Source organism: Podarcis cretensis (assembly GCF_951804945.1).
Source record: "Podarcis cretensis genome assembly, chromosome: 14".
In the NCBI taxonomy this organism is placed as follows: Eukaryota; Metazoa; Chordata; class Lepidosauria; order Squamata; family Lacertidae; genus Podarcis; species Podarcis cretensis.
This window is the reverse complement of record NC_137183.1, coordinates 32174354-32200197: the sequence shown is the minus strand read 5'-3', so window position 1 is coordinate 32200197 and position 25844 is coordinate 32174354. Positions and strand designations below refer to the sequence as shown.

The 25844-nt window shown below is 45.2% G+C and overlaps 1 protein-coding gene across 2 annotated transcripts in view; it reads right to left on the bottom strand.

Moving 5' to 3' along the window:
* Window positions 1-25844, bottom strand: part of PKD1 (polycystin 1, transient receptor potential channel interacting) — a 108576-nt gene that overhangs the window by 16917 nt on the left and 65815 nt on the right. For both annotated transcript variants that reach the window (XM_079952727.1, XM_079952726.1), the window contains exons 16-30: window positions 25407-25553; window positions 19639-19782; window positions 17735-18014; window positions 16442-16658; window positions 14354-14513; window positions 13195-13347; window positions 12143-12287; window positions 8264-8863; window positions 7240-7405; window positions 6674-6926; window positions 5822-6017; window positions 3484-3654; window positions 2328-2471; window positions 1397-1607; window positions 935-1061 (exon numbers count right to left, since the gene is read on the bottom strand). In XM_079952727.1, coding sequence (XP_079808853.1) covers window positions 935-1061; window positions 1397-1607; window positions 2328-2471; window positions 3484-3654; window positions 5822-6017; window positions 6674-6926; window positions 7240-7405; window positions 8264-8863; window positions 12143-12287; window positions 13195-13347; window positions 14354-14513; window positions 16442-16658; window positions 17735-18014; window positions 19639-19782; window positions 25407-25553 — 3114 coding nt within the window. The remainder of the gene's footprint in view (window positions 1-934; window positions 1062-1396; window positions 1608-2327; window positions 2472-3483; window positions 3655-5821; window positions 6018-6673; window positions 6927-7239; window positions 7406-8263; window positions 8864-12142; window positions 12288-13194; window positions 13348-14353; window positions 14514-16441; window positions 16659-17734; window positions 18015-19638; window positions 19783-25406; window positions 25554-25844) is intronic.

The following is a 25844-nucleotide window of genomic DNA, read 5'->3' as shown; positions in this document are numbered from 1 at the left end:
GCAAGGAAGGATATTTTCCTTTCAGCTGGAAGGGCAAAGGGGTGTCATCAAATTTGCCCGGGTAACCCCAACTTTTTAGGAGTCACTTTGTTCTTATTTTCAATGGAAAAAGCCAGCCAGCTGCCAACAGGTCTTACTTTCTCTCCCTTCGCCTATTTAAAATATAGCTGTCAGGGATGGGGGATGAGGGTGCCACTTCTCTAAGTCAGAAATTCACAAGAACCACTGACTTGCTAAATATCTTTGTTACTCAGAGGGGCCTGTTCAGTCACATTTAAGCTTCCATAAATAGATCTCTGCGTGAAACGCCAGAGGACTGTTGCCAGCCTGAGCAGAAGAATGCAGCCAGTTGGGTCAATGGCTACCGAACTTGGTGGTATAAGATGGCTTCATATGTGCCACCCATGAGCTGTTTTCCTCTTCTGGGCACCAGCCAATCTTGAAGAGGAACCTCAAAAATTCTGATAAAGAACTGTGCATTCAGTGAACAATGCAAAACACAGATGTACACAAGCAAAATATTATAATGCATGGATAAATAAATATCTTCTCTAAAAATAAGGATTGCCATGTTTGCATTTCAACCCATTAAGGAAATAACCAGTGAAATGTATTAAATGAAACATTCTGGCTAAAACTTGTAACCATAGAACATAGGAAGCTGCTTTATACCAAGTCAGGTGACCCTTGGCTCAACTAGTTCCATGCTGCCTGCACTAACCAGCAGCTGTTCTGCAGTGGTTCAGGCAGGGAGTTTTTCCTGGCTGTCACCTGGAGATTGATCCTGGGACGTTCTGCATGCAGAGCAGATGCTCTAACATTGAGCTATAGCCATTTCCCAAAATCTAAAATCATATTTATTGCAATGGCCTGCGGCCAATTGAAGGCCTTGCCCAGAAGCAGTCTACTGCCCCTTTCCCCAACTCACTGTTACCTTGCTCCGTGCCATACGGAAGAGGAAGAGGAGGGCCAGGTACAGGGGATAGACAACCAAACTGGACACCAGACCAACCACAGCTGTCTCACCGTTGACCGGGATCAAGGTGGAGATGGCCACGTTGCTAGGAAAAGACAGGAGAGAGTAAGCAGGGAGGACGCTAGCACCATTTCTAGTGCAAGACGATGCTGAGATGGACGCCCGCCCCCATATTTATGAGTGTAAGGTGTTTTAAATTGTTTTTAATATTGTTTCTAATGCTGTAACCAGCCCTGGTACCTTAGGGTGATGGGCAGGAAATAAACAAATAAAAAAGGCAGCTACCTTTTGTGGTATGTTCTTAAGGCCACAGGACACGAGGGAAACACTGGCCATGCTATCCCACAGCCTCCCCACTGATCTATCTTTGGAAGGAAGTGACCCTCCTGGGCTAGAGAGGATCAGAAATTCCCAACGCACCTGAAGTTGACATCTCCCACAATGCCATACCACACGGCATTGGCACACAGGAAGAGGAAAACAAGGAGGCAGCAGCAGGATGCCCTCTGGACGCGGGTGAAGCGGCTGCGAGGGGGGCGATCCCACAGGGACAGCCAGACATGCTTCTCAAAGAAACCCCGCTGCAGCTCCTCAATGAAGATCCGCAGGAAGCTCCTGAGGTCAGCCTCGCCTGCGGAGCCAGAAGCGGGGGAAGGGTCAGTCAAAATGCCCATCTTAACATTATTGTCCCTGCAGATAAGGAATCTCACCTCAACCCGTACCCCCAAGTGACTGTCCTCATTTCAGTCTTCAAAGTTTGACTGGGGTTCAAGCGGAACCCCATTTCAGCTTGCCACATTTATTTATTTATTTTAAAAAAACTTTTAAACAAAGTAATAATAATACAAATGAAAATGTGCAACCCGCCCCGAGACCATTATTTACCATAATTATCCAACTTTCCAAAAATTTAACACTTCTTGAGATGGTTTGACCCCTTTTTGTTTTAACAATACAAATTCCACAAATATTTTCCACATTTCCTCAAAGTCATTTATCTTCCATATTCCCCTACTTACTTTGATAGCACACATAAATTTATCATTAATCACTATCTCCCTCACTTCTTTATACCATTCTTCTATTTGAAATCCATCTTGCTTTTTCCATTTCCTAGCTACGATCACTCTCGCGCTGTCAGCAAGTTTGTGATTATTGCCACATTTATTTAACAAAAGGTATAAATTGCTAAATCATCAACAACAAAAACCCTAATGGGAGCTATAATTGAAAATGGCCATGCCAGCTAGGGCAGATGGGAGTTGCAGTCCAAAAAATCTGGAGGGCAACAGCTTTGGGAAGGCTGTTGTAGGCAGATTTAGCGTCTTCAATGTGCTCCCTTCCCACTCACTGGCAGCAAAGACTTCCTTCTCCACCAGGCCATCATTCTCCTCGCTTTCGACAGACAGCCAGTCGTTCACCAGGAAATGGTAGCTCTTGCAGGTCTGCAAGTCTCTGACAATGACGTGCTGCAGGTACCATGATGGATTTAGCCCTAAGCAGCATGGAAAGGAGAAGGAAACACAGCTTTAAGACATCTTTTTATCTAATTTGATTCCAAGATGCATCCACTAACATTCTCCACGAATTTAAACTGTTTTTTGGGGGGGCAGATGGGGGGGGGGAGAATCCTGAGTACAGGGGTGGTGCAAAAGATTTCGTGGCCTGAGGTGAAATACAAGATGGCACCCCCCTTGTTGTACATACAACAGTCAAATGAAAAGGTAGCTAAATTTGACTTCAACTCTGGCAATGGGATTCATACCTAGTTTAGGAAATGCGTAACAGGCTGTTTGGCCCACATACATCTGTCCTCCAACAGAGAAGGATGATAATTGGGAGATTCACAAAGAACAGCCACTTCTCCTTAAGGCTGCTCACTTCTCCTCTTCTTAAGCCATATGCCGCCTGAGGCAGTTGCCTCATTCTGACTAATGATCAAACCAGCCCTGCCTGAAAATGGTGTGTGTAGTTTCTTAAGTGACCGTTTTACATTCATTATGTTTCTCATTCAGCTTTAACAATTCAGGCTCTGCTAAACTGTAATTATGATATTCTCTGCAAAATGCTAGCAATGAGTTTTGTTCTTTGTCTTGGCAGATGGGAGAGGCGCAGCTTCAAAGGGGGGGGGGTGGCTCCAGCAGGAAACTGCCGAGTTGCAATTCATCAAGACTTGCAGCTCTATTCATTTGGGTTGCAGAGGTTGGATGGATCCCCATTTGTTTTCTAGGCGCACACTTTGCACACTCAGCTGAGCTGGTATGGGGTGGGATTGAGTGTTATCTCTACCCACCGACGCCACCCAATAACCGCTAATAACCCTGGGAGAGCCAGTGTGGTGTAGTGGTTAGAGGGCCGAGCTCATCCATCCATCCTTGGGCCAATCACTGTAGTCTCTCAGCCTAGCCTACCTCACAGGGCTGTTGTGTGGATTACATGAGGAGGGGGAGAGCCAGGCAACAACAAACACAACTAAACAGGCTTTGGGTCTGCTCTCACATACGCACCTTTATTGTCGTGCCAGATGCGAATCTTCCACACGCTCCCAAGGCTCCGTTCTGTGGCGATCTGGAAGATATTGAGGCTGTTGCGGTGGAAGGCGTTTTCCCCATCCAGGTGCCGGTGCCCAGATTTGCTCTCCATCCCATACAGAGTGATTCCCACATGAGCCGTTGTCCCTGGAAGGAAGGAAGGAGGGAGTGCAAATTCTTAAAGAAGGAAAGTAGCCTGGTTTTTGTCTCATGTGGGGCAGGGAAGGGGAAGGTGAAATGGGACTCTTCAAGCATCCTTCATCCCCCAGCCTCCAGCCTGGGGCAAATGGTCTCCCACCCTCTTTGCACCTCAGCTTTGCATCTGGAGAAAGGGGACCCCAGGGAGGAAAGGTGTCCAGTTCATTTTAATTCACAGTTCCTGATCTAATAACTGAAGTGAAGATTTGCGCTACTCTGAATTTTGTGGTGCGGTTTTATGTCAGAATTTTTTAAAAAAATATATATGTCAGGGAAATTTAACTGTGACCCATCTTACATTGCCAATTACAAAAAAAAAATTCATTGTTTGGGGGGAAAGGGCAAACAAAAGAAACCCCAATTCTCTTACACACATCCACACAGTTGTTTAACATACAGCCTGATGAAGTGTCCCGGTGATCTCAAAAGGTCACTCGTGACTTTGTGGCACTTTGGTTGGTTTTAAATTATTCACTATGTTCATTAAATTTGCTAGTAATTTGTTACACATCAAGGCCTCAAAAAGCAACATTAGGAAGAACTTTATGGTGGCAAGATTCATTTGACGGTGGAGCAGGCTCCTTTGAAAGCTGGTGGACTCTCCTTCATTGGAGGTTTTTCAGCAAAGGTTGGGGTGGCTACCTGTCAGGGTTTCTTGAGCTGCGATTCCTGCACTGCAGGGGGCTGGACTAGATGACCCTTGGGGATCCCTTCCATCCTTACACAATTCTATTATGACTTGCAACATGTTTAAAACATTAGCGTAAATAAGCATAAGTAATAATTTAAAGACATTCATACAAAAACACATGCAGGTAATAAAAAAAAACACATCCCTAAAGGGAGATTGCTGTCCATCAGGGTTCAGATTATTCTCCATCCCCTCTCTTCGCAGCAAGGGGAAGTGCACTAGGCTTCACAAAGGCCTCCCCCCATCCCCAACCAGCAAGTTTGGGAAGGGTTACTCTGCATTCTGGTCAGCACAGGAACATGCTTCTCTGGTGTGCTATTCCACCACACCCAGGGATCACATTACAGCATCCTTGAGAGCAGCAGCTGAGGGGCTGGATGGATCCGTCCTCCATTTCCTCTCCAAACAGGAGTGGCTCTAATACTCATTCACTTGCCAGGGTTTTACTGGGAGGGGATGTTTGTCCTGGATATTCTCTCCACAGAGCGGCTAAAAAGGCTTAATCCAGGCTCCTCTTTGCTCTGTCAACGGCTGCCAAGGGCGCAACAGTTCCACCTAGCCCACCCCAGTGGCCCTCTTGATCTGTGGTGTGCGGTTTAAGCAGGGTGGCCTTCACCAACCTGGTGCCTTTTCCAAAAACTTTTTTTTTTGAAGAGGAGAAGAACTAAGCTCTAGTCAGAACAGAGCTACTGAAATTAAGCCCATGGATTCCAATGGGTCTCCGCTGAGTAGAATTCAGCTGGCTGCAGTCCTAAAAAGCTAAACCTAAACCTAAGCGTGCTTACTTCCTTCTCCCTCCCAAACCATTCCCCTTTTATGCCATGTCTGCTTTGATTGTAAACTTGCAGGTAGGGATGGTCTTTTTCCCCCTTACTGGTTTACAAGCCACTCCTGAAGCCTTTTTTGGTTTGAAGATCAGGAGAAAAAGCCATTATTTTGTAAAGGTCTATTTTAAAAACTCATACCCAATACAAAGTATCTTTGTATAATACGCCAGAATAAAAGAAATGGTTTCAAAATCTAATCTAAAAGGGAACAGGAGAAAAGAGAAGGAAAAAGGAAAAAAGAAAGAAAAGAAGATGGGGAAAGATAAAAAAGTCTTCTGGTTCTCTGTCTGTCATGAACATCCAACTATTTTGTTTTCTGTAAGTCAATATTGTTTTCAGTCTTCAAATCCAGCTATTACAAGTTCATTTCCCTTTTCATGCAAAAAGTCCATAATAAGTTTCCAATCCTTAATAAATGTCAATACTGATTCTTCTCTAATTAAACACATTAGCTTTGATACCTTAACTAAGTCCATTAATTTTATGAACCATTCCTCCATAGTAGGTAGGGCTGTATCTTTAAATTAAGCGCTAACATGGCTGTGGGAGAAGACACAAACATTTCCTTGAGGGTGCCCAGAGCATCACAGCTACTCACCTGACCCCTTGCCCCAGCCCGTTTTCACCAGGACCTCATACTTGTACAGCCCATTCTTCCCACAAAAAGGGATCACCCCCGCGCGGTTGATGTCGATCAAGTCCAGTTTGTGCACAATCACAGCCGCCACCGAGTATGTCACAAAACAGATGGCGCAAGTCAGCAGCACAATGTAGTTCAAACCTGGGCCTGGAGGCTGAGCAAAATATAAAGCATATATATATGTGTGTGTGTATATGTGCTCTCCTTCCCTGTATAAATTTATAGGTTACTTTGAGGAGCAAGGCAGCTCACCCACACAATGACAGATTAAAAATACAATCACTATATAAAGTTATTTATTCCATGTAATGTATATACTGCTTGATTGTAAGGAAAAAAGGGGGGTGGGGAATCAAAAGAATAGAAGTACCAACATAAGGATCAATATAAAAAGGTAAAGGGACCCCTGACCATTAGGTGCAGTCATGGCCGACTCTAGGGTTGCTGCGCTCATCTCGCTTTATTGGCCGAGGGAGCCAGCGTACAGCTTCCGGGTCATGTGGCCAGCATGACTAAGCCGCTTCTGGCGAACCAGAGCAGCGCACGGAAACGCCGTTTACCTTCCCGCGGGAGCGGTACCTATTTATCTACTTGCACTTTGACGTGCTTTCGAACTGCTAGGTTGGCAGGAGCAGGGACAGAGCAACGGGAGCTCACCCTGTCGCAGGGATTCGAACCGCCAACCTTCTGATCGGCAAGTCCTAAGCTCTGTGGTTTAACCCACAGCGCCACCCGCGTCACTAAGGATCAATATAGAAAAAGTTAAAAGCAGCTGTTTGAAAGAGTTAATAACCCTTAGACTTGACTCACAGGCCGAATGAACTGCACAGAATGAAGGGGGACGAAAAGGCTTGCACCAAAAGCTGTCAGATGCTGGGTTAAGCACACAGCCTTGTCAGGGGTGGCCCCCTCCAAGGGAGCCATGCCTTCAGTCTTCCAGTGCCCCTCCTGCTCGTTGAAATATTGGCACAAGGAACTGTACAGGCCCAGGGTCACTTCCACAGCAGTCCAGGCAAAGTGGTTGGTGATGTTCAAGTAATATTCTCTTGCAGGGTTGCTGGTGCTAAGGGAGAGAAAGAAAGAAAGAAACAGTAAGGAAGGACTGGTTGTAGAGGCACACTTGACCTGGGGTTGTGGGGAGACTTTGATTCATGGTTCAACCACACATCTTCAATCCAGGCAGATGAATCAGAATAGTTGCATCTCTGCATTCAAGGCATGGATTTAAGTGAGGAGAGACAACCATCCACCTCCTGCTATATCCACTAGTGTCAGCCACTAGGCTAGCTTCTTCCAGACCCCACCCACAGCAAGCTCTTTCCCTGCCTGGGAACTCATTGTCGGCTCTCCTGCGTAGCTGCAGAGGTGTCACTTACTCAGGGGAGACAAAGAAGGTGTAGCGCCGGTGGTCGCCCTGAGGCATCCTGGTCATATCCTCCAGGTAGATCTTCTTGGAGGCTGTGCAGTTGTGCTGGTGGGTCTCAGGTGAGTGGAAGAGGCAGACAGCAATGAACGGCTCCTGCTCACTAGACACATAACGGTCTTGTTGTTGGGAGGAGGAGAGGAAAGACAGGGTCAGAAAACAACTAGTTGGCGGAGCCATGAGCAGCAGAGATTGTGCAATAGAGCTCTTATTCATATAGGATTGAGATAGATAGATAGATAGATAGATAGATAGGTGATAGATAGATAGATAGATAGATAGATAGATATAGATAGATATAGATGTAATTTAAGTTGAGCAGTTAATGTGTGTAACAAGTAGCCATTGTGCACATTCATAAGGCCTCCTGAGGAATGTGCACATTATCTGTCCATGGAGAGGGAATTGTGGACATTTCCTGGTCAGTATACACAATCTCCTTCGGGAACATGCACAGGCTGACTAAATTCTGTAAATTATCCAGCCAATATGCATAACCTCCCAACAGGCTATAACGAATGTGCATATCTAGACAGCACTCTGGGCAATATGAACTTTCTCTGGTCAGTATCCAGTCTCCCAGAAGCAGAAGGCCTGAGGAATATGTAAAATAGCTGTCTGCTATGCTGCACATTAACCACTCAACTTACATAACCATATCCATATATATCTACAGTATATATACACACTTCCAGACAGGTATTAAGGGATGGGTGCTCCCCAGGCATGCAAGTTTTTAGCATGATCCACTTTACTTGCTTGTTTGCTTGCTTATTTATTTATATACTTATTTCTGCTTGCCCTCACAGCCCAGGGCAAGGTACATCAAACATGGAACAAAGTCCAATAAACAGTTCTAAAATGCACTGGCCTAATCTCACTGGAGGAAGGACAGGAGAGATGCATACACAACAGACATTGTTAAAATTCTGGGTCCATGTAGCAACCTTGCGGAAGCCACAAAAACCCACACTTACCATTTACAACACTGAAGATGACCTGGAAATACAACCCTGCTTCTGCATTGTCATCCTCCACCATGACCACTGCAGTCCCCGAACTCCCTTCCTCAATCATGACCGTCGTCATGGTGATGTTCTTCTCTCCGGGGTCCAAAACCGTCACGGCAATAGCCTTCTCGGTATCCAGGCTCCCCACCGGTATCTCTGTCCCATTGTTGTCCTGGAACTCCATGGACGCCACCTCGGAGGAGATGGTGTAGTTGGTGACGAAGCCGAAGGGGAAGGGGTTGTAGTCCACCCGGATCATGACTTGGACAATGTCTGTCAGGTCGGAGAACGTGGCGTTGAAAGCTAAGGGGATGGAGAACTGGCAGTTGGGGTGCTCCTTGTAGCAGAGGAGGCCCAGTGGGCCGGCCCGCTTGCCCTTGGCCGTGATGTTGCTTCCCGCCAGTTCCAGGGGCTCTTCGTTGAGGACTCGGGACTTCATCAGGATGCGCATCAGGTCGGTGGAGAGGGCGTACGCCTGGGAGGCCACCTGGACGGGGCTCTGGTCATTGCACGTTTCCCGAGGCTCAGTCTCCTGGGAGACGGTGTTGACAAGGTGGATCAAGTCCCCTGCAAAGGAGCCAGGAAAGGTTAGTGTGGTCCTTACTGAGGATGGAAGTTCAATTAATTAAATCAGATGTGGGGAACCTCAGACCTGGGCCGCCAAATGTGGCCCTCCAGGCCTCTCTGCCTGTTCCCTGGAACTTTCTCCAGGCTACACCTGTCATTGGTCCCGCTCCACACTTTCTGCAGGTGCTTCTGACTAGCTGGAATGTCTTGCTGAACACTGATAATGCCTCTTGCTTGCCTGGATGGAAGATGGAAAGGTAGCCCTCTCTCTGTGTGTGTTTTGCCTGTGCAGAAACCTTTGACGGGGGTGAGGGAAGACTCACACCCCTTACATGAAACGGTACCCTTTCACTGACTTTGAACATGGTTTTCACCCTCCTTCGACCAATGGAACATTATGGAGAGACATGTTTGTTTGATTGCCCTTCTTGGAACATCTAAATCCACAACCATCAACTGTTGTTTTTCCTTTTTTCTGTACAACTACTAAGCTCTGTTTTCCTTGTACAGTGGTACCTCTAGATACGAACGGGATCCGTTCTGGAGCCCCGTTCGCATCTAGAGGTAAACATAACTAGCGACGGTGCGTCTGCACACGCGCGCGTCGCTTTTTGCAGCTTCTGTGCATGCGCGTGACGTCATTTTGAGCATCTGCACAAGCGGCGAAACCCGGAAGTAACGTGCTCCATTACTTCCGGGTTGCCGAGGAGTGCAACTCAAACGCACTCAACTTGAAGCATATTTATTCAGTTAAATGAAATGTTTAAAAAAGAGGTTTTAGAGAGGGGATATTCTGAAAAAGAATCTAGATTTCAACAAGAAATCTTAAACAATGAAGTGAAAATTTTATCTAAAATGTATAAAATATTGTTGGAATGGAATACTGTAGACGAAGAGGTTAAATCTGTTATGATTAGTTGGGCTAGAGATTTTGGATATAATATTGAATTTGAGAAATGGACTAAATTATGGAAGGATGGGTTAAAGTTTACAGCTTGTACAATGATTAAGGAAAATGTTATGAAGATGTTATATAGATGGTATATAACACCAGTAAAACTGGGTAAAATGTATAAAGTGTGTAATAAATGTTGGAAGCGTAAGGAGACAGAAGGAACATTTTACCATATGTGGTGGGAATGTAAGAAGGTAAAAAGCTTCTGGGAGATGATCTATAATGAGTTAAAGAAAATGCTGAAATATACTTTTGTTAAAAAACCAGAAGCTCTCTTGTTGGGAATACTGGATAATGAAATTAGTAAAAAAGATGTGAAATTAGTTTTGTACGCAGTAATAGCATCTAGAATTTTGCTGGCACAGAAATGGAATCAGGAAGTGATGCCCACGAAAGAAGAATGGAGGATAAAACTGATGGAATACGCAGAAATGGACAGATTGACGGGGAGAATTAGGAACCAACGTGACCAGAGATTCTCCAAGGACTGGAAGAAATTTACAGAGTATATCAAAAATTTCTGTGATGAGCAAATAACGTTCGTTGGCTTTCAAGAAGCTCTGTGAAATTACTGTTAGAAATATTGTTTAAAAAATATGATGTGATTAAGAGTATTTGAGTGCAATATAATATTGGGAAATGTGAGACGAGGATAAAAAATAAACGGAAAATTATCAGACAAGCTGAGGGAAGTTCTGGAAAAAAGGGTTTAAGTTAAAAATGGATGTATAATTTTGTAAAAATGATTTTTTTAATGGAAAATCTAATAAAAAATATTTATAAAAAATAAAAAAAACTTGAAGCATATTTAACCCGAGGTATGACTGTATGTCTTGTTACTTGAAATTAAAAATCAATTTAAAAAAGAAGCCTCTTATTCTTGCTAGAATTTAAGTCCCGTGTAGAAAAATAAGAGTCTGATCCACAGCTCCACTCACTTTTCTCCCTAGCCCCATCCAACACTGGCATGTGGCCCCCAGAAGAATGCCCATGAGGAAATGTGGCCTCCAAGCTGAAAAAGATCCCTCACCCTTGAATAAGCACTGTGTTGATCATCCAACCACAAATAAAACCTTCTGCCCTCCAGTTATGTTTGATGCTGAGGATGACCATAAGCAAAGTTGCTGGAACTCAACCCTGATGGAGGGGAAAGAAATGCAGAGAAGCCAAGAGTGCTCAGCAGAAATCTAGATGGACCCTTTTTTTTTTACACCTGAACCTTGAATACTGATCCCACTGGGTTTCCCTTAGGATCTCATGAACTGCATAATGACACGGAATATTGCATTCCACACTTTCAAATTCACAAAGAAAGTAATTATGAATAAAGGCGGCTGTATTCCTATCAAATGAATGTGAGGGTTTTCGTTTGCTGAAGCAAAGTCTAAAGTGTTTCTTACTCCCTTACCTCTCACTTAAAGGGAAACTATGTGCTGTTCCCTCGGGTTCTCAAGAATGGCTTTGAAAATTGAAGATTTGCTATGCGCGCATATATATATACACACACACACACACACACACACACACACAAATTGATTTGGGGATTTATTAACATAGGAACACAGGAGGTGGGCTTAAACCCAGGCATTCCTCCATCAAACTCCATATTGTCTACACTGACTGGCAGCAGCTATGCAGGGTTTCAGAAAGGGAGTTCCTGCCCCCCCAGTTCTTCCTGGAGATGCTGTTGGGAGATTGAATCTGGGACTTTCTGTATGTAAAGCAGATGCTTTGCCACTGAGCTAGCCCTTCCAGGTACTAAAACCCCCATCTTTTACAGCTGTGCTGGTTGAGGTTGGTGGGAATTGTAGTCCAAAACATATGGAGGACGTGGGATTGGGGAAAGCTGCTTCAAAAACAAACTCTCCTGCACACTCACCCATGATCAAAACAAAATAAAAAAATTCCTTCCAGTAGCACCTTAAAGACCAACTAAGTTAGTTCTTGGTATGAGCTTTCGTGTGCATGCACACTTCTTCAGATACACTGAAACAGAAGTCACCAGACCCTTCTATATAGTGAGAAGTTGGGGAGGGGTATTACTCAGAAGGGTGGTGGGATTGGGTGATTGGCAGATAGCTGTGATGAGCCTGTTGACGACTCTTAACGACTGCAATAGGTCTTACAGGAAAAAGCAAGGGGTGAGAAGGTGAAAAATGGCTTTGTCATGTATAATGAGATAAGAATCCAACGTCTTTGTTCAGACCAGGTCTCTCCATGGTTTTAAGTTTGGTGATAAGTTGCAATTCAGGTGCTACTGGAAGGAATTTTTTTATTTTGTTTTGACTATGGCAGACCAACACGGCTACCTATCTGTAACTCACCCATGATGTTGAGGATGTTGTCTGCGATGGTTGTTGGGGTCATGGTCCCTTGCATGGTCTCTCCCTGCAGAATGGCCATCATGTCTCTCAGTTTCTTCAAGGTCTTTGTCAGGCAAGCTTGGCAAACAAACTCCTTGTTGGCTACCTGTGAATCCACGATGCAAGTTAATTGACCTTATATGTCGAGCCATCAAGTTGCTAGTCCTCATGTTAGTATAAGATCTGACTTCTGCAAATGGCAAACTGCTACTTCCCACACAACAGTTTCCAGGCATGCACTGCTATCTTTGACACCAAACACTAGGAAAAAGTACTCACAGGGGCTGAGAAACCCCAGCCCATGGGAGAACCATGGACACCACTGAGCGCCTTGGAGGAGAGGTGGGGTATAAATCTAACAAACAAATAAACTTGGTGTCCTTCAGATGTTTTGGACCACAACTCCCATCAGTCCCAGTATCCTATGGCTATGCTAGCTGGGGCTGATGGGAGTTGTGGTCCAACTCCCTTCAGCCCCAGCCCCCCTCCCACTTGCTCCCCATGCCCAAGAGGCAGAGCAATGCGGCAAGAGTCTTAATAGCACAAGGATGGAAGAATGAAGAAACCCCGATGAAAGAACTGTGGCAAGAAAAACTGATGGACTATGTGGAACTGGCAAAACTGACACATAAACTACACGACAAGGATAACTCTGATTTTAAAGATGAATGGGAACCTTTTATGAAATATTTGAAGAAGCAACAAAATGAATTGGACTCTTTGGCAGGTTTTGAATAAACATTCACAAACTCTTTATTGTAATATATAGACAGATAATTTGAGGATTTTACAATTTTATAACATACGGACAGAAATATGTGTTGAGAAACCAGAGAAAGGAGCTGAGGGAAGTCTGGGGTGGGGTGGGAGGGAGGGTGTTCTATCTAGGGGGGGAGGGGGAGGGGGAAATGGAGAGGGGAACAACGTGGATGATGTCTTTTTGTTAAATTACTGTGTTGAAATGTTTAATATTTTTTTTTAAAAAAGAGGCAGAGCAATGCAATAACACCTACCGTACACTGAGCCAGGGCAGCCGCAATTTGCTGGATGTCATCCACAGTGGTCACATTCAAAGAAATCAGAGTTTCTGTAATGTTCCTCCGTGTCCAGGCCCGGAGACGGTCTTCATGTTTGGTTTCTGGTTTCAAACGCATGGAGCACTCATACTTACATTGGGGGTGAAAAGAAAAGTATGTGAGATTCTTAAGACAGTTCTTATGAGAGCCTATGTAGTGTACTGGTTAGGGTAAGACTAGGACCTGGGAGAGACCAGGGTTCCTACTCAGCCATGAATAAAGCTCACTGAGTGACATTGGGCCAGTCACTGCCTCTCAGACTAACCTCCCTCACAGGGTTGTTATGGGGATTAAATGAGGAGAGGGAGAATCCTTGATAATACCCTGAGCTCCTTGGAGAAAATGATGGTATAGAAATGCAGTAAATGAATGAATAAACAATCCATGGGCTCTCTCTTTCAGTGATAAGCAAGGAGGGAAACCTTTCCATTTCCATGGGGTAAGTAGCCATTGGGAGGGGGAAACATGTGGAGTAAGACATGTTAGTTTCTGTTTGCCATTGAGCAGCTGCTTAGAGTCACAAGGCTCTGTTTACATTCCAGAGACAGTCCAGGCTATTGGAAGTCTCATGGGAGACTAGAGACGGATGTGACGTTACTGGTTTCCTGTTTCCTTTGTTCCTTTGTTCAGTTGCTCTCTGCTTTCATAGAGAGAGGATGTCTTTTCTGTCTGCGTAGCTTAGAAATAAAATTCTTTGCAATGTAGCCATCACTTCCGCATGCTGCTAGAAACTCTGCTTAATGGGAATGTGCCTTGGAGCCTCATCAAAGGCTCAGGTCGTTAATTATTCTTCGGAGGCGATTCCGAAGGCTCGGCCGGAGGAAAATGAGGCTTTATCAGCTTGGCCGAGCGGAGATGCCAACAAGGCAATCTCACAGATAATCTGGTCCCAAGCTGTTAAGGGCTTCCTGTACTAATAGTAACATCTTGAACTTGACCCAGTAGCAAACTGTCAACCAGTGTGTGTCTCTGAGCACAGATGTCATATGCTGACAGGGTCTCACTGCTGCCAGAATCATGTTGAATTTACTAATAATGCCTACCTACCTAACAAATGTCCTTCCACCCAGCCACCAAAAAAGGTGTTGCTTCATACCTCATTTAAGATGGTGATGAGAGCCAAGGAATATTCAATGACCTGTTGGGGATCGCTCTGTTTCACCAGGCCCTGCAGCACCACCTCAGTCTGGTTGGAAAGCCATTGGGGAAGGCTGTGAAATCCTTCTGGAGGGCTAGGCAGCGTGATGGCCATGGAGCTGGGAAGGAAAACAACCTTTCAGTGTCATGCAAAAATTTCCTGCACATAGAAAAATAGATGTCTTATATGCTAGCTTTCTATCTGCAGTATTATATTTTAAATATGGAACAGTGGTTCCCACCCCCCAAAGGGGAACACTGGGAACTTTGTGTGAAGATTCCTTGTGGTTTAGGGAGATAGAGTACTTCATTTGGTCCTTAGCATTCTTCAATCCCTAGTTGTTTTCTTGAGGTGCAGAAAAGGTAAAGGGCAGGACACACCGACTCAGGCTCCTCACATGTTTTCCTCTCCACATTAAAGCCTTGTTGTGATGGATCAGCTCAGCTTCCCCAGAATTTTTCTAAGAAAGGAGCAGGGGTGTGTGATGCCAGCATGGGAAGCAGGCATCTCGTTTAAGATGAATGTTGCATTGCTCTGTTTCCAATTTGTCCCCAGCAGAAGCCCATTCATCACCACGAAGCTGTTTGTTACTGATGAGAAAAGGGTGCTGAATCCTTTCTTGAGACAAACAAATTGGGCAGCGCTTACAGACACAGCCCTCTCCCCTTGATTTATAAACCAACAAACTTGCATTTCAGAAAGTATCGATCTCCCACCTGCCACCCATATTATCTCAAAAGAGCTGTAAACTTGGACAAACCCTTGTCATCAGCCTTTCCCTAACAGATGTCAGGAGTTATTGCCAACTCCAAAGCATCTAAAGGGCACTGCAAAGGAAATGTTCTGTTACATAAAAATGTAACTCTTGCTCCCAAGTTTGCTAGGGCACCATGAGGTTAGCTTGTTAAGCCTAGCCAGAGGTCAGTCTGGAAGGTGGCACCCTGGCTGGTAATTAAGTGTGTGTAGCTGGGAAACCTAGCAGTTTCCTGCCAACCTAGCAGTTTGAAAGCACTTCAAAGTGCAAGTAGATAAACAGGGGAAGGTAAACGGCGTTTCCGTGCGCTTAGTCAGAAGCGGCTTAGTCATGCTGGCCACATGACCATGAGCTGCACACCGGCTCCCTCGGCCAATAAAGCGAGATGAGTGCTGCAGCCCCAGAGTCGGTCACAACTGGACCTAATGGTCAGGGGTCCCTTTACCTTTACCTTTAGCTGGGAATTAAGACCCTAGTACTTCCCTGAGGTTTTATGGGTTGGTAGATTAGAGAACCAGGAGGAAAGATGACCAGATCAAAGCATGATCTCAGAATATAAAGGAAACACACCTCTTGCTATAATAATAGATAACTGGCTTTAGCTTGAGAGTTTTTAACTAGAGAAAGGGAAAGCAGATTATGTCTGACTCTTTAGCTGAGCTGCTATGAACAGATGCTAAATTGGGTAAGGCTGATGCCAACTCACCCTAACCTGGAAGTCTCCAGGCTCTTGGAAACCCCTCTACAGACCTACGGGAAATTCTTTCCCAGGGATGTGGTGAGTACTGAAATAAAAACTGCTGAACATTTTGTACTAACCCATGCAAGTTTGGACTGATCCTTGAAATAGGTTAAGACTATTTCCAAGCAAACAGGACTGGGTGGGGGCATCCCTTTTTATGCAGGGGGGGGGGGACTGGTGGTAGCAGGCTCACCTGTTGATGGACCAGTCATCCAGCCTGCCCATCTGGCTGCAGACAAAGAAATGACAAGCATTTGGAGGGGACTGAGGAAACAGTAGGTTTTGTGGGTATTTATGAGTGCTCATATGGGTTTTTGAAGTCAGCAGAGCAGTATTAGTTCGTCTTCTGTAAAAAGAATACTGTTTTGGAAAGGAAAGGCCTCTATGTGGAGATTTTTGTCCTAGCCATCACCTGTATTGGATTTGACATTGCTTTAACTGTTTTTAATGTGTTCAACAGCTTTAAATGTGTTTCCACTGCATTGTGGAATTGCTTCAAGATGCTCCAGTGGAAGGGAGCCACAAATTAAACAACATCAACAATCATCACCTGTTGAAAGCCACAACGGTTGCTCCCAGCTGGTCCTGCACCAGCACTGAGACAGATACCAGGGAGCCTCCCTCCTGGAATCCAGGGGGCAGGAAGGCAGAATGTTCGGAATGGCTGCCTTTATATACCCAGAATTCCTCACAGTGGCCGGTTCGGCAGCGGGCAGCAAGCAGTGTGTATACCAAGGGGGTGTCTTCGTCCTCCGTATCTCTCCAGCCTGCCAGCCAAATGCACAAAGTAGATCGGGGTGACTACAGAAGGTCGATCAGGATTTACTGGGTAATTTGCAATGGGTTGCTTCCAATATTAGAGTAGACCCATTGAAAATAGTGGCCACAACTAACGTAAGGCCACTAACTTCAATGGGTCTGCTCAGAGGAGAACGTAGCTGATACAACCCAACAGATTTATTTATAATAAATATTCATAAACTGTCCACTCATATGCAACACCAACATGGTGTACAGCAGGTACAATATAAAAGTTTAAGATACCATAAAGACATAATACAGAATAGTCATAAAAAATGGCAGGCTCATCTTAAGAAAATATGAAAAACTGAATAAGACTGCTGGCATAAAATGTATTCAAGAGACATTTGAAAGTGAGCAGCAAAGGATGCCTGCCAAATTTTTGTGATGTAGGTGACACTGAGAATGCCCAACTCCTAGCTGGCACCTTTTGGGCTTCTGAAACATGAACTAATGGCGCTACTGTTGGTAACCAGCATGGCTTCCAGTTGTTCAACAAAATGACTTTTCCCACCTGAATTAAGCTGCTGAAATGAAGAACCCTTACAGGGTTGTTGGGATAGGAAAATGGGGAGGAGGAATATGTAGGCCACCTTGAGCTCCCTGGAGGAAAGCTGGGATATAAAAGTAATAAATAATCCTTGGATAAAGGGCGGCATATAAATTTAATAAACAAACAAAAGAATAAGAAAAATGGCTCAGGACACACTCAGAGGAGGCACCTTTTCCATAGGCCCCATAGCCAAAGACTAGCTTTAAGACAAGTCTCCAATAAGTTCAATCATCTATCTAAGGTGTGGGCAATCTTTAGCCCTGCAGATGCTGCTGAACTACAACTCTCATCTCCTCTAGCCATTGGCCACCCTTGCTGGGGTTGATGAGAACTGTAGTTTAGCAACATCTGGAGGGCCACACCTAGTCTATCTAATATACTACACTGTCCCTCCTATTTCTTTTATGGATCTATCAAACCAAGCATAATTTGCTCTCAGGTATGTATTTTGAAGCCCGTGTTGGACATCATCTTACAATCTGGTCTCACCTGTACATTCAAAATGAATCTTGGCAGTCAATGCTTGGATAGGTCCCATTGGAGACAACCAGCAGGACCCCCCGAATGGTGGCTGGTTTGGAAACAGGTCGATGGAGGCAAAGCCTTCCTCCCCTGTGGCCAGATCTGTAATGTGCAGAGTGAAGGTATAGCCCTCGCCGTCCTTCAGAGCCCCTGGCCTCAGGACCAGGTTCATTCCTCTGCTGCCGGTGGAGGTGGTTGTTCTGTCCAAGGCCAGAGTCTTATTTTTGAAGCTGTGTGCCGACCATCTCTACACAGACAAAAGAGGCGCAGAAAAAGACCAAGAAAAGCTTTAACTTTTGTCATGTAGAAATTCAAAAAGGAATTTCTAACATTTTCAGACTGAGTTTGCGTGTGTGTGTATAGAGGAAAGTTACTTTCAACGTCCGGCCAAAGTTTTGGATGATCACTCAACTCCATTCCCAGACATTTGGGCCAAGGAGAGCAGGCAGGAGCCCAAACTGTCTGCTGGGAATACTTCCACTGTGGGATCCAGCTTGAGTCTCCTGCATTACATCACCTTCCAACTATTTTTTTAGAGGGAACAGGAGAACACGGGTGGGGGCGAGACTGAAGAGTCCTAGGACCTCTGCAGGGCCCCATCACTTGGTTTAAAGCAGGCTTCCCTAACCTGGTACCCTCCAGATGCTGTGGACTACAACTCCCATCAGCCCCAGTCAACAAAGCCAACGGTCTAGGATGATGGGAGTTGCAGTTCAACAGCAACTTGAAACTGGATCTGACAGAGATTCAAGAGGCCTGTTCTCTGTGAGAATCATGTTCTCTACTTGATGAGGATCTCTTGGGAGCTTTTGTTTGTTGTCGCTTTAAAAGTTTATAGACCACACTTCCATAAAAACACAGCAAAGTGGTATACAGAATACAAGATAATTAAAACCTCAGTAAATACTGGTTGGTAAAAAGAAATTCACATGGCAAAGGCCTATGTGAATAATACAGTTTATAGGAAGTGTCTGAAAGAAGGCAGGGATGATTCCTGATAAACATCAATCAGCAGTGAGTTCCACAGGGCAGAGCCCACCGCACTAAAGGCTCGATCCCTAGTGAAGGCTGTCTAAATCTCAGGGATTTCCCAGAGTGCTCCATCAGATATGGCATTAGGAATTCAGTGAGAACTCCCATTTCATGCTCAGACTGTATATAAGTGTAAATAAAATCTGATTATCACAGAAACTCCATAAAGTCTCCAGGGGCATCAATCCAAGGAATCCAAACCCATGAAAAGTGTTTGGACCCTGGAAAACCTCTCACCGCCTAGAGATTGGTTTGTGCTTAACAATACAGGCTACATTCACAACGGAACATTTAAAGCACTGTGATACCACTTTAAACAGCCATGGCTTCCCTCCAAAGATTTTGGGAGCTGTATGGTGGGAAAGTGGTTGGAGAAAAAAATTTTCTCCCTCTCTCATAACACCAGAAGTTGTGGGCATCCAATGAATGCTGGAAGACACAGGATGGGTAAAAAAAAAGGAATCCTTCATGCATTGCATAGTTAAAGTATGGAACTATCTCCCCCACCAACTAGGATGGCTTTAAAAGAGGACTAGGAAAATTCATGGTAGAAAGGGCTATTGATGGCCAGGATGACTAATAGCATCTCCATGGTCAGAGGTGGCAATGCTTTTGAATACCAGTTGCTAGAACACACATGGCGGGAGAGTGCTCCTGGGCTCTAGACCTGTGCTTTGCAGGTTTCCCATCTGGTCAGGATGCTGGACTAGATAAGCCAATGGTATGATCTAGCAGGGCTCTTCTTATGTTCCTAGTTATAGTGGGCACATCCAGGCACCCAATTAGCTGGCAATTGACTGTGCAAGGCTGACCCCAGAAACATCCAATGGCCACCTTACCCCCTGTTTGGAATTATTCTGGCAGTTCAAGCAGGTCCCTTCCAGGTACACGTAGGAGCTGCGGCTCACTTCGTAGACAGACTGGGCCTTGCAAGAGACACACTCCAGGGAGACGATGGGGACCGTCCCCTTCTTCAGTAGCACCTGGGAGAGAAAGCACAGTGAGCCCACAGAAGCAGAGGTGTCAGCAGAATCCCTCCCCAGAGGATAACTGGAGCAAGCAGAGTCTGTGTTAAGAAGAAAGAGCAGAATTCTGAACTATGAGAATCTGAATTCTGCACCATGAGGCCCTGAATCCCACAACCAATATATTTCTTTTCTTTTTTTTAGGTTAACTTGTTTGTAACATCTGATTTTATTGGTAATTTTGAAGTATATTTTATGTAAACTGCTTAGAGGTTTTGATCACTGAGCAGTATATAATTTCTATTAAATAAAGATAAATTCTGCAAAACTAATGGATTTACATAATTTCCCCATCATTTTGTGTGATTCATTCTGTTACTTAAAATAATCATTTTGCACAATGTAGGCTGTAATCTATAGGATGACCAGGGGCAGGGGGAAGGAGGGGCAGTCCATGTGACATACAGGCCTAGAAGGAGTTTTCTCTTACAGGACTAGAAAGATACCATGTTCACCAAAAACAACCTTCCCTAGCCTGATACCCTACAGTATTTTGGACTACAGTTCTCATCAGCCTCAGCATCATAAAATGGCTGTGCTGGCTGGGGCTAATGGGAGTTGTATTCCAAAACATCTGCTGGGTACCAGTTTAGGGAAGGCTGGCATGAACAGGTCCTTTTTCACACAGATGGAATATACAGACAAAGAGTGATGATTTCCCAACCCCACAAGAGGGACTTTGCATTTTGAGGGTGAAATCCCCTCCAACAATTAGTTAATACTACATAACTTGGCTCCAGGGGACTTTTTCATCAAATTTATCCCAGGCTTCACTAAATTAAAGGTGGCCAAGTTTGTCTTTGCTTCTGCTTCCTGCCTACATCAGATACATTGTGTTTTACGTTTCTATTAGATGCCTTAGTCTCAGAATCCTAAGTTTATAACCTGCTACCTACAGCACTTGGGAGGGACTTGTTCAGCCCATACCTCCTTCTTAGAATCAACTCTGCAAGCTGACCTCATGGCTGCCTCTTCAGACTACATAGGGATTCCTGTTGGTTTTTATGGTTTTTCTTCATTCCACCCACCCCTAGCTCCTGCTTTGTGTAACATCTTGATGATGAAGAGTTCTGGAGAACTCAAAAGCTTTCCACACTTGTGTAACACTTTGGTTGGTCCCACTGAAGCTATTGCCCAACTGTGGATGGTTGGAGAAAGGGGAATACTGTTCACCCAGGTTTTCCTCAATTACGCAATTGAAAACAGGACTGCTGACTGATTAAGCAAACAACACACAATGAGTCAAAAGGGCAAGTATGAAAAAGGCTTGGAAATGAGAATTGAATGGCAAATGCTTGGAATTCCCAGCTGGGTTCCATAGGGAAATGCTTTTCTAAACCCTGGCACCCCAGGATGGCCTTCACTTCCACGGGACACTTGTCTCTCCAACAGCGTAGGAAACGGTCTCATAATGAGCCAGATCATTGGTCCAGCTACCTCAATGCTGCCTGCACTAACTGGCAGCATCTCTCCAGGGAATAATATAACATGTAGTTAAACTATGGAACTCACTCCCACAGGAGGCAGTGGTGGCCACCAACTTGAATGGCTTCAAAAGAAGACTGGGCAAATTCATGGAGGGGAGGGCTATTGGTGCCAAGTAGCCATGATTGCTATGCTCTGCTGTGCTCGTGGAAAACAATCTTACTCGGCCACGAGTGATCGCCAAAGAAGAAAGCTCTGCCTTCATGTTTGGAGGCAGCAATGCTTCTGAATACCAGTTGCTGAAAACCACAGGAGGGGAGGGTTGTTATTGTGCTCAGGTCCTGCCTGCAGGTTTCCCTTTGGGACATCTGGGTGGCCTCTGTGAGAGCAGGATGCTGGACTATGATGGGCCTCTGACCCAATCCAGCAAGCTCTTCTTGGATTATTACAAATTCTTTCCCAACCCTACCTGGAGATGCTGGGGGTTGTACTTCTGCAATACAAATAGAGTACTTGTATTGCCTTCTGCAATACAAAGCAGATGCTCTACCACTGAGCTATGGCAACTGTGAGATACTCCAGCTATTGCGCCATTATCTCCATGCAACTCTAAATAACTACAGAAGCCAAGGCTGTCTCTTGAGGCTTCAGGCAATAATAGGCATTTTTGACAGTAGCGATAGAGCTGCTGTTTAATGTGGCAGGCTGTTAAAAGAGCACCAAAGCCCTCTCTCCGCAGAGCAAGATTGAAGGGCCCCATCTGTTCCTCCCGTCCCTGCGACAGTCAAATCATTGTTTTGCATTCATGTATGCAAGCGAGATTGTACGGAATGTCCTTGAAAGACTATCAATTTGACTTTGGTTCTTTCTGCCTCCCCCCCCCCCCACCTTCCTCTTTCCTTCCAGTCTTCAGTTTCCAAAAGAACAACACACACAAAAGGAAAGAGGGAGAAGAGCAAGAGGGAGATCAAGGCAGTAAGAATTTCCACTTGCAGACAAACGGCATCTCGGGTTGCCAAGCCTCTCCTGGAGCTGGTGATAGAAACCATAAGGTTTTTTGGCCTGCAGATTCCTTTTGCTGCTCAGTTTTGTTTTGCGGACTACCGATAGGTGCAGTTATTTTAAAAAGAAGGGGGAATGTGTGTGTGTGTGTGTGTTACCCTCCCTCTATCCCTCTGCTTTTTCCAAGGCACCATGGGAAGAAAAGCAAAAAATAAAAGCCTCGGCTATCAGCAAAAGGGTTCTTTTTCTCTCCTAATGTTCATACAGTGGTACCTCGGGTTAAGTACTTAATTCGTTCCGGAGGTCCGTTCTTAACCTGAAACTGTTCTTAACCTGAAGCACCACTTTAGCTAATGGGGCCTCCTGCTGCTGCCGCGCCGCCGGAGCCCGATTTCTGTTCTTATCCTGAAGCAAAGTTCTTAACCTGAAGCACTATTTCTGGGTTAGCGGAGTGTGTAACCTGAAGCATATGTAACCTGAAGCGTATATAACCCGAGGTACCACTGTATTTGAAGATGGGCAACTCTGGGCATTCCATGCCTGCCTCTGCAACCCCACCCAACACACTGGGCTATCCTAATCTATCTGGCAGCTGTCTCCCTGCAGAAATGGGAGCCATGTAGCTCAGTGGGAGAGCATCTGCTTTGCATGCAAAAGGTGCCAGGTTCGATCCGCAATGGCATCTCCAGGTAAAAAAGACTGAGGTGTCAGGGTTGGGAATGAGCTCCCTTTCCCCATGAGGCCTGGAGAGACATTTGCAGAGACAACAGTGATGGGCCAGATGGGCCAATGATTTCACATATGGCAGGTCTGTGTAGGAAGAGGAAGATCCCAATGTCAATCCCCGGTAGGGCTAAGAAACACCCCCTGCCTGAAAACCTGGAGAGCTGCTGCCAGTTAGTGTAAACAATACTGACTCAGTATAAGGCGGCTTCCTATGTTCCTGTTTAAGTCAGCCCTTTATTCAGAACCATGAGAACTGGAATCTTACATTTTAGTTGAAGGAATATAGATGGAATATAAAAGGAATATAGATACAGCACTTGCTTTGCATACAAAAAGTTCCAAGTTCAGTTCCTTCAGGAAAGGCTAGGAGAGACTCTCTGCCTGAAACCTTGGAGAGTCACTGCCTGCCAGTGTAGTCAGTACTGAGCTAGAGGCACCAAAGGTAGAACTCCACATATAGCAATGTGTGTGTGTGTGTGGGGGGGACCTTTAGGACCTGCTGCTTATCAATGAAAGCAGCACTTTCAATTTCCTTTGCAATCTTTAACATGTTTCCCTTGCTGCCCTTCTCCTGTGGCCAATGGGGCAGCTGAAGCCACAGGAGACTGACTTCAAAACAGTCACACTGTGAATCTGTGGCAGAGCCAGAATGCAAACCCACTTGTGCACTTTTGGGAGGGGGGGCATTTTCAGTCCAAGGGCCACATTCATTTTTGAACAACTTTCCAGGGGCCACATGCTAGTGGTGGGTAGAGCCAAAAGCAGTGAAATATCTATGGGAGCAGAAATCCTGGCACTTTTCGGCTCAAATTTCACCTCAGAACCTCAGCCTCAGCCATGAACATGCAACACTAGTGTGGCATAATGGTTAGAGTGTCAGACTCGGACCTTGCAGGCGAGAGTTCAAATTCCCTCTCAGCCATGAAGCTCAATGGGTGACATTGGTCCAGTCACTGTCTCTTACTCTAATCTACCCCACAGGGTTCTTGTGAGGATAAAATGGAGAGGAGGCAGAACCATGTAAATCACTGTGAGCTCCTTGGAGGAAACATGGGATAGAAATGTAAGAATAAAAACAGTAACATTACTACAGTAACAGTGTATAGCTTACGGCATGGGTAGGCAAACTAAGGCCCGGGGGCTGGATCCGGCCCAATCACCCTCTAAATCTGGCCCGCAGGCGGTCTGGGAATCAGTGTGTTTTTACATGAGTAGAATGCGTCCTTTTATTTAAAATGCATCTCTGGGTTATTTGTGAGGCATAGGAATTCATTCATATTCCCCCCCCCAAAAAAAAAATATAGTCCGCCCCCCCCCAAGGTCTGAGGGACAGTGGACCGGCCCCCTGCTGAAAAAGTTTGCTGACCTCTGGCTTACGGGTATTGCAAGCATTACAGAGAATATGTGTGAGGTGATGTGAATGCTTAAAAACGGAAAGTTTTGTTCTGGGTAGCACTGCCATGATGGCTGTGGCTGATGGGAGTTGTAGTTCAAAATATCTGGAGTTGCAGAGAAAGATTTATGAAGACAGAACAAACTCTCAGATTCATTGGGGAGGCAGGTGTGAGTGGCCCTAATTCCAGGGACCTTAATGCAGTCTCAACAGAGCACCACAATCTTTGTTTTCGTGTGTGAGTGAGGTGGGTGGGTGTTTTGGATCAAGTTAGCCATATTGATTTGTATGCTGTTGGTGGATTATTGTCATTGTCCTGCTGGGCTGTGTATGTGATAAAGGGGAGCCATATTGGGGTGAAGGTGTCTTCTTCTGTTTGTCCCCGTGTCAGTTTCAGTTTATTAGTTAATTTTTCTAGTAGGGCTGTTTCCCATACTATTTGGTACCATTGGTCCATGCTTACTCCTGACAGGTCTCTCCAGTGTCTGGTTATGGTGTTTCTGGCTGCTGAAAGTAGGTGGGTTAACACATCCTAGGCCAACCCCAACCTCTCTCACCACCAAAGGAACACAAGTGAACAACACAAGCACGCTGACACCAAACTACATACATTAAGCATAATAGAAACACCGCTACCCGACCCCACCCCCATCCATCTCCCCTCCCTCCACCCTCCTTTCTTTTTTTTTTCTCTTTTCTTTTTTCTTCTCCCCCTAATGCCTCAACAAATGAAATGGATTTGTAAAAATGTTACACGGGGGGAAAAAATACAAGGCATTACACTTACACTGTAAAACAAGAAAACCCTTAATAAAATATATTTAAAAAAAACAAAAAAAAACAAAAACAGAGCACCACGATCATCAGTACGGACTAGGGCCCTGTGTGGCTGTTCACACAATTAAGTACCAGTGGAGGGGCATTCTCAAGGAGAGTATGAGCCTGCCTTTCCCTACTGCCCTGAAGCAACCCGCAACGGCAGTACAGGAAGGTACTGTTTGAGGATGAAGAGCAGAGAGGACTCCATGACACTAACCGTTTGATTCGTAGCTTCAGGACTCATCCCCATTTTCCAGACGGCGAGGTCGAATGTGTACTCCACATCTGCTTCCAGTATGGATCGGGAAACAGTAACGACACCCCCTGTGGCAGTGAAGTTGAGCGCACATCCCGCAGATGAGCTCTGTTGCACGTAAGGAAACAGGGAGGAGGAGGGCAGAGGAGACATTCAAAACCTGCCTTAAAACAGAAGGTCAGTCCTGTCCTGAGGATCTGAGACCAGAACCTGGGTATATGCCAAACTTCTTCCTGTTCTAGTACCCTCATCTTGTTAAAACAGGCTGCGCCAACCATGATGGGGCTGACTGGAGCTGATGGGAGCTGTACTCCAAAATCTTAAGGGCACCAGGTTGGCATGCCAAAGCAAAGAGGGGAAGTGAGTAAGAGTAAATGCAGCTTCCATGCCTACAAACGG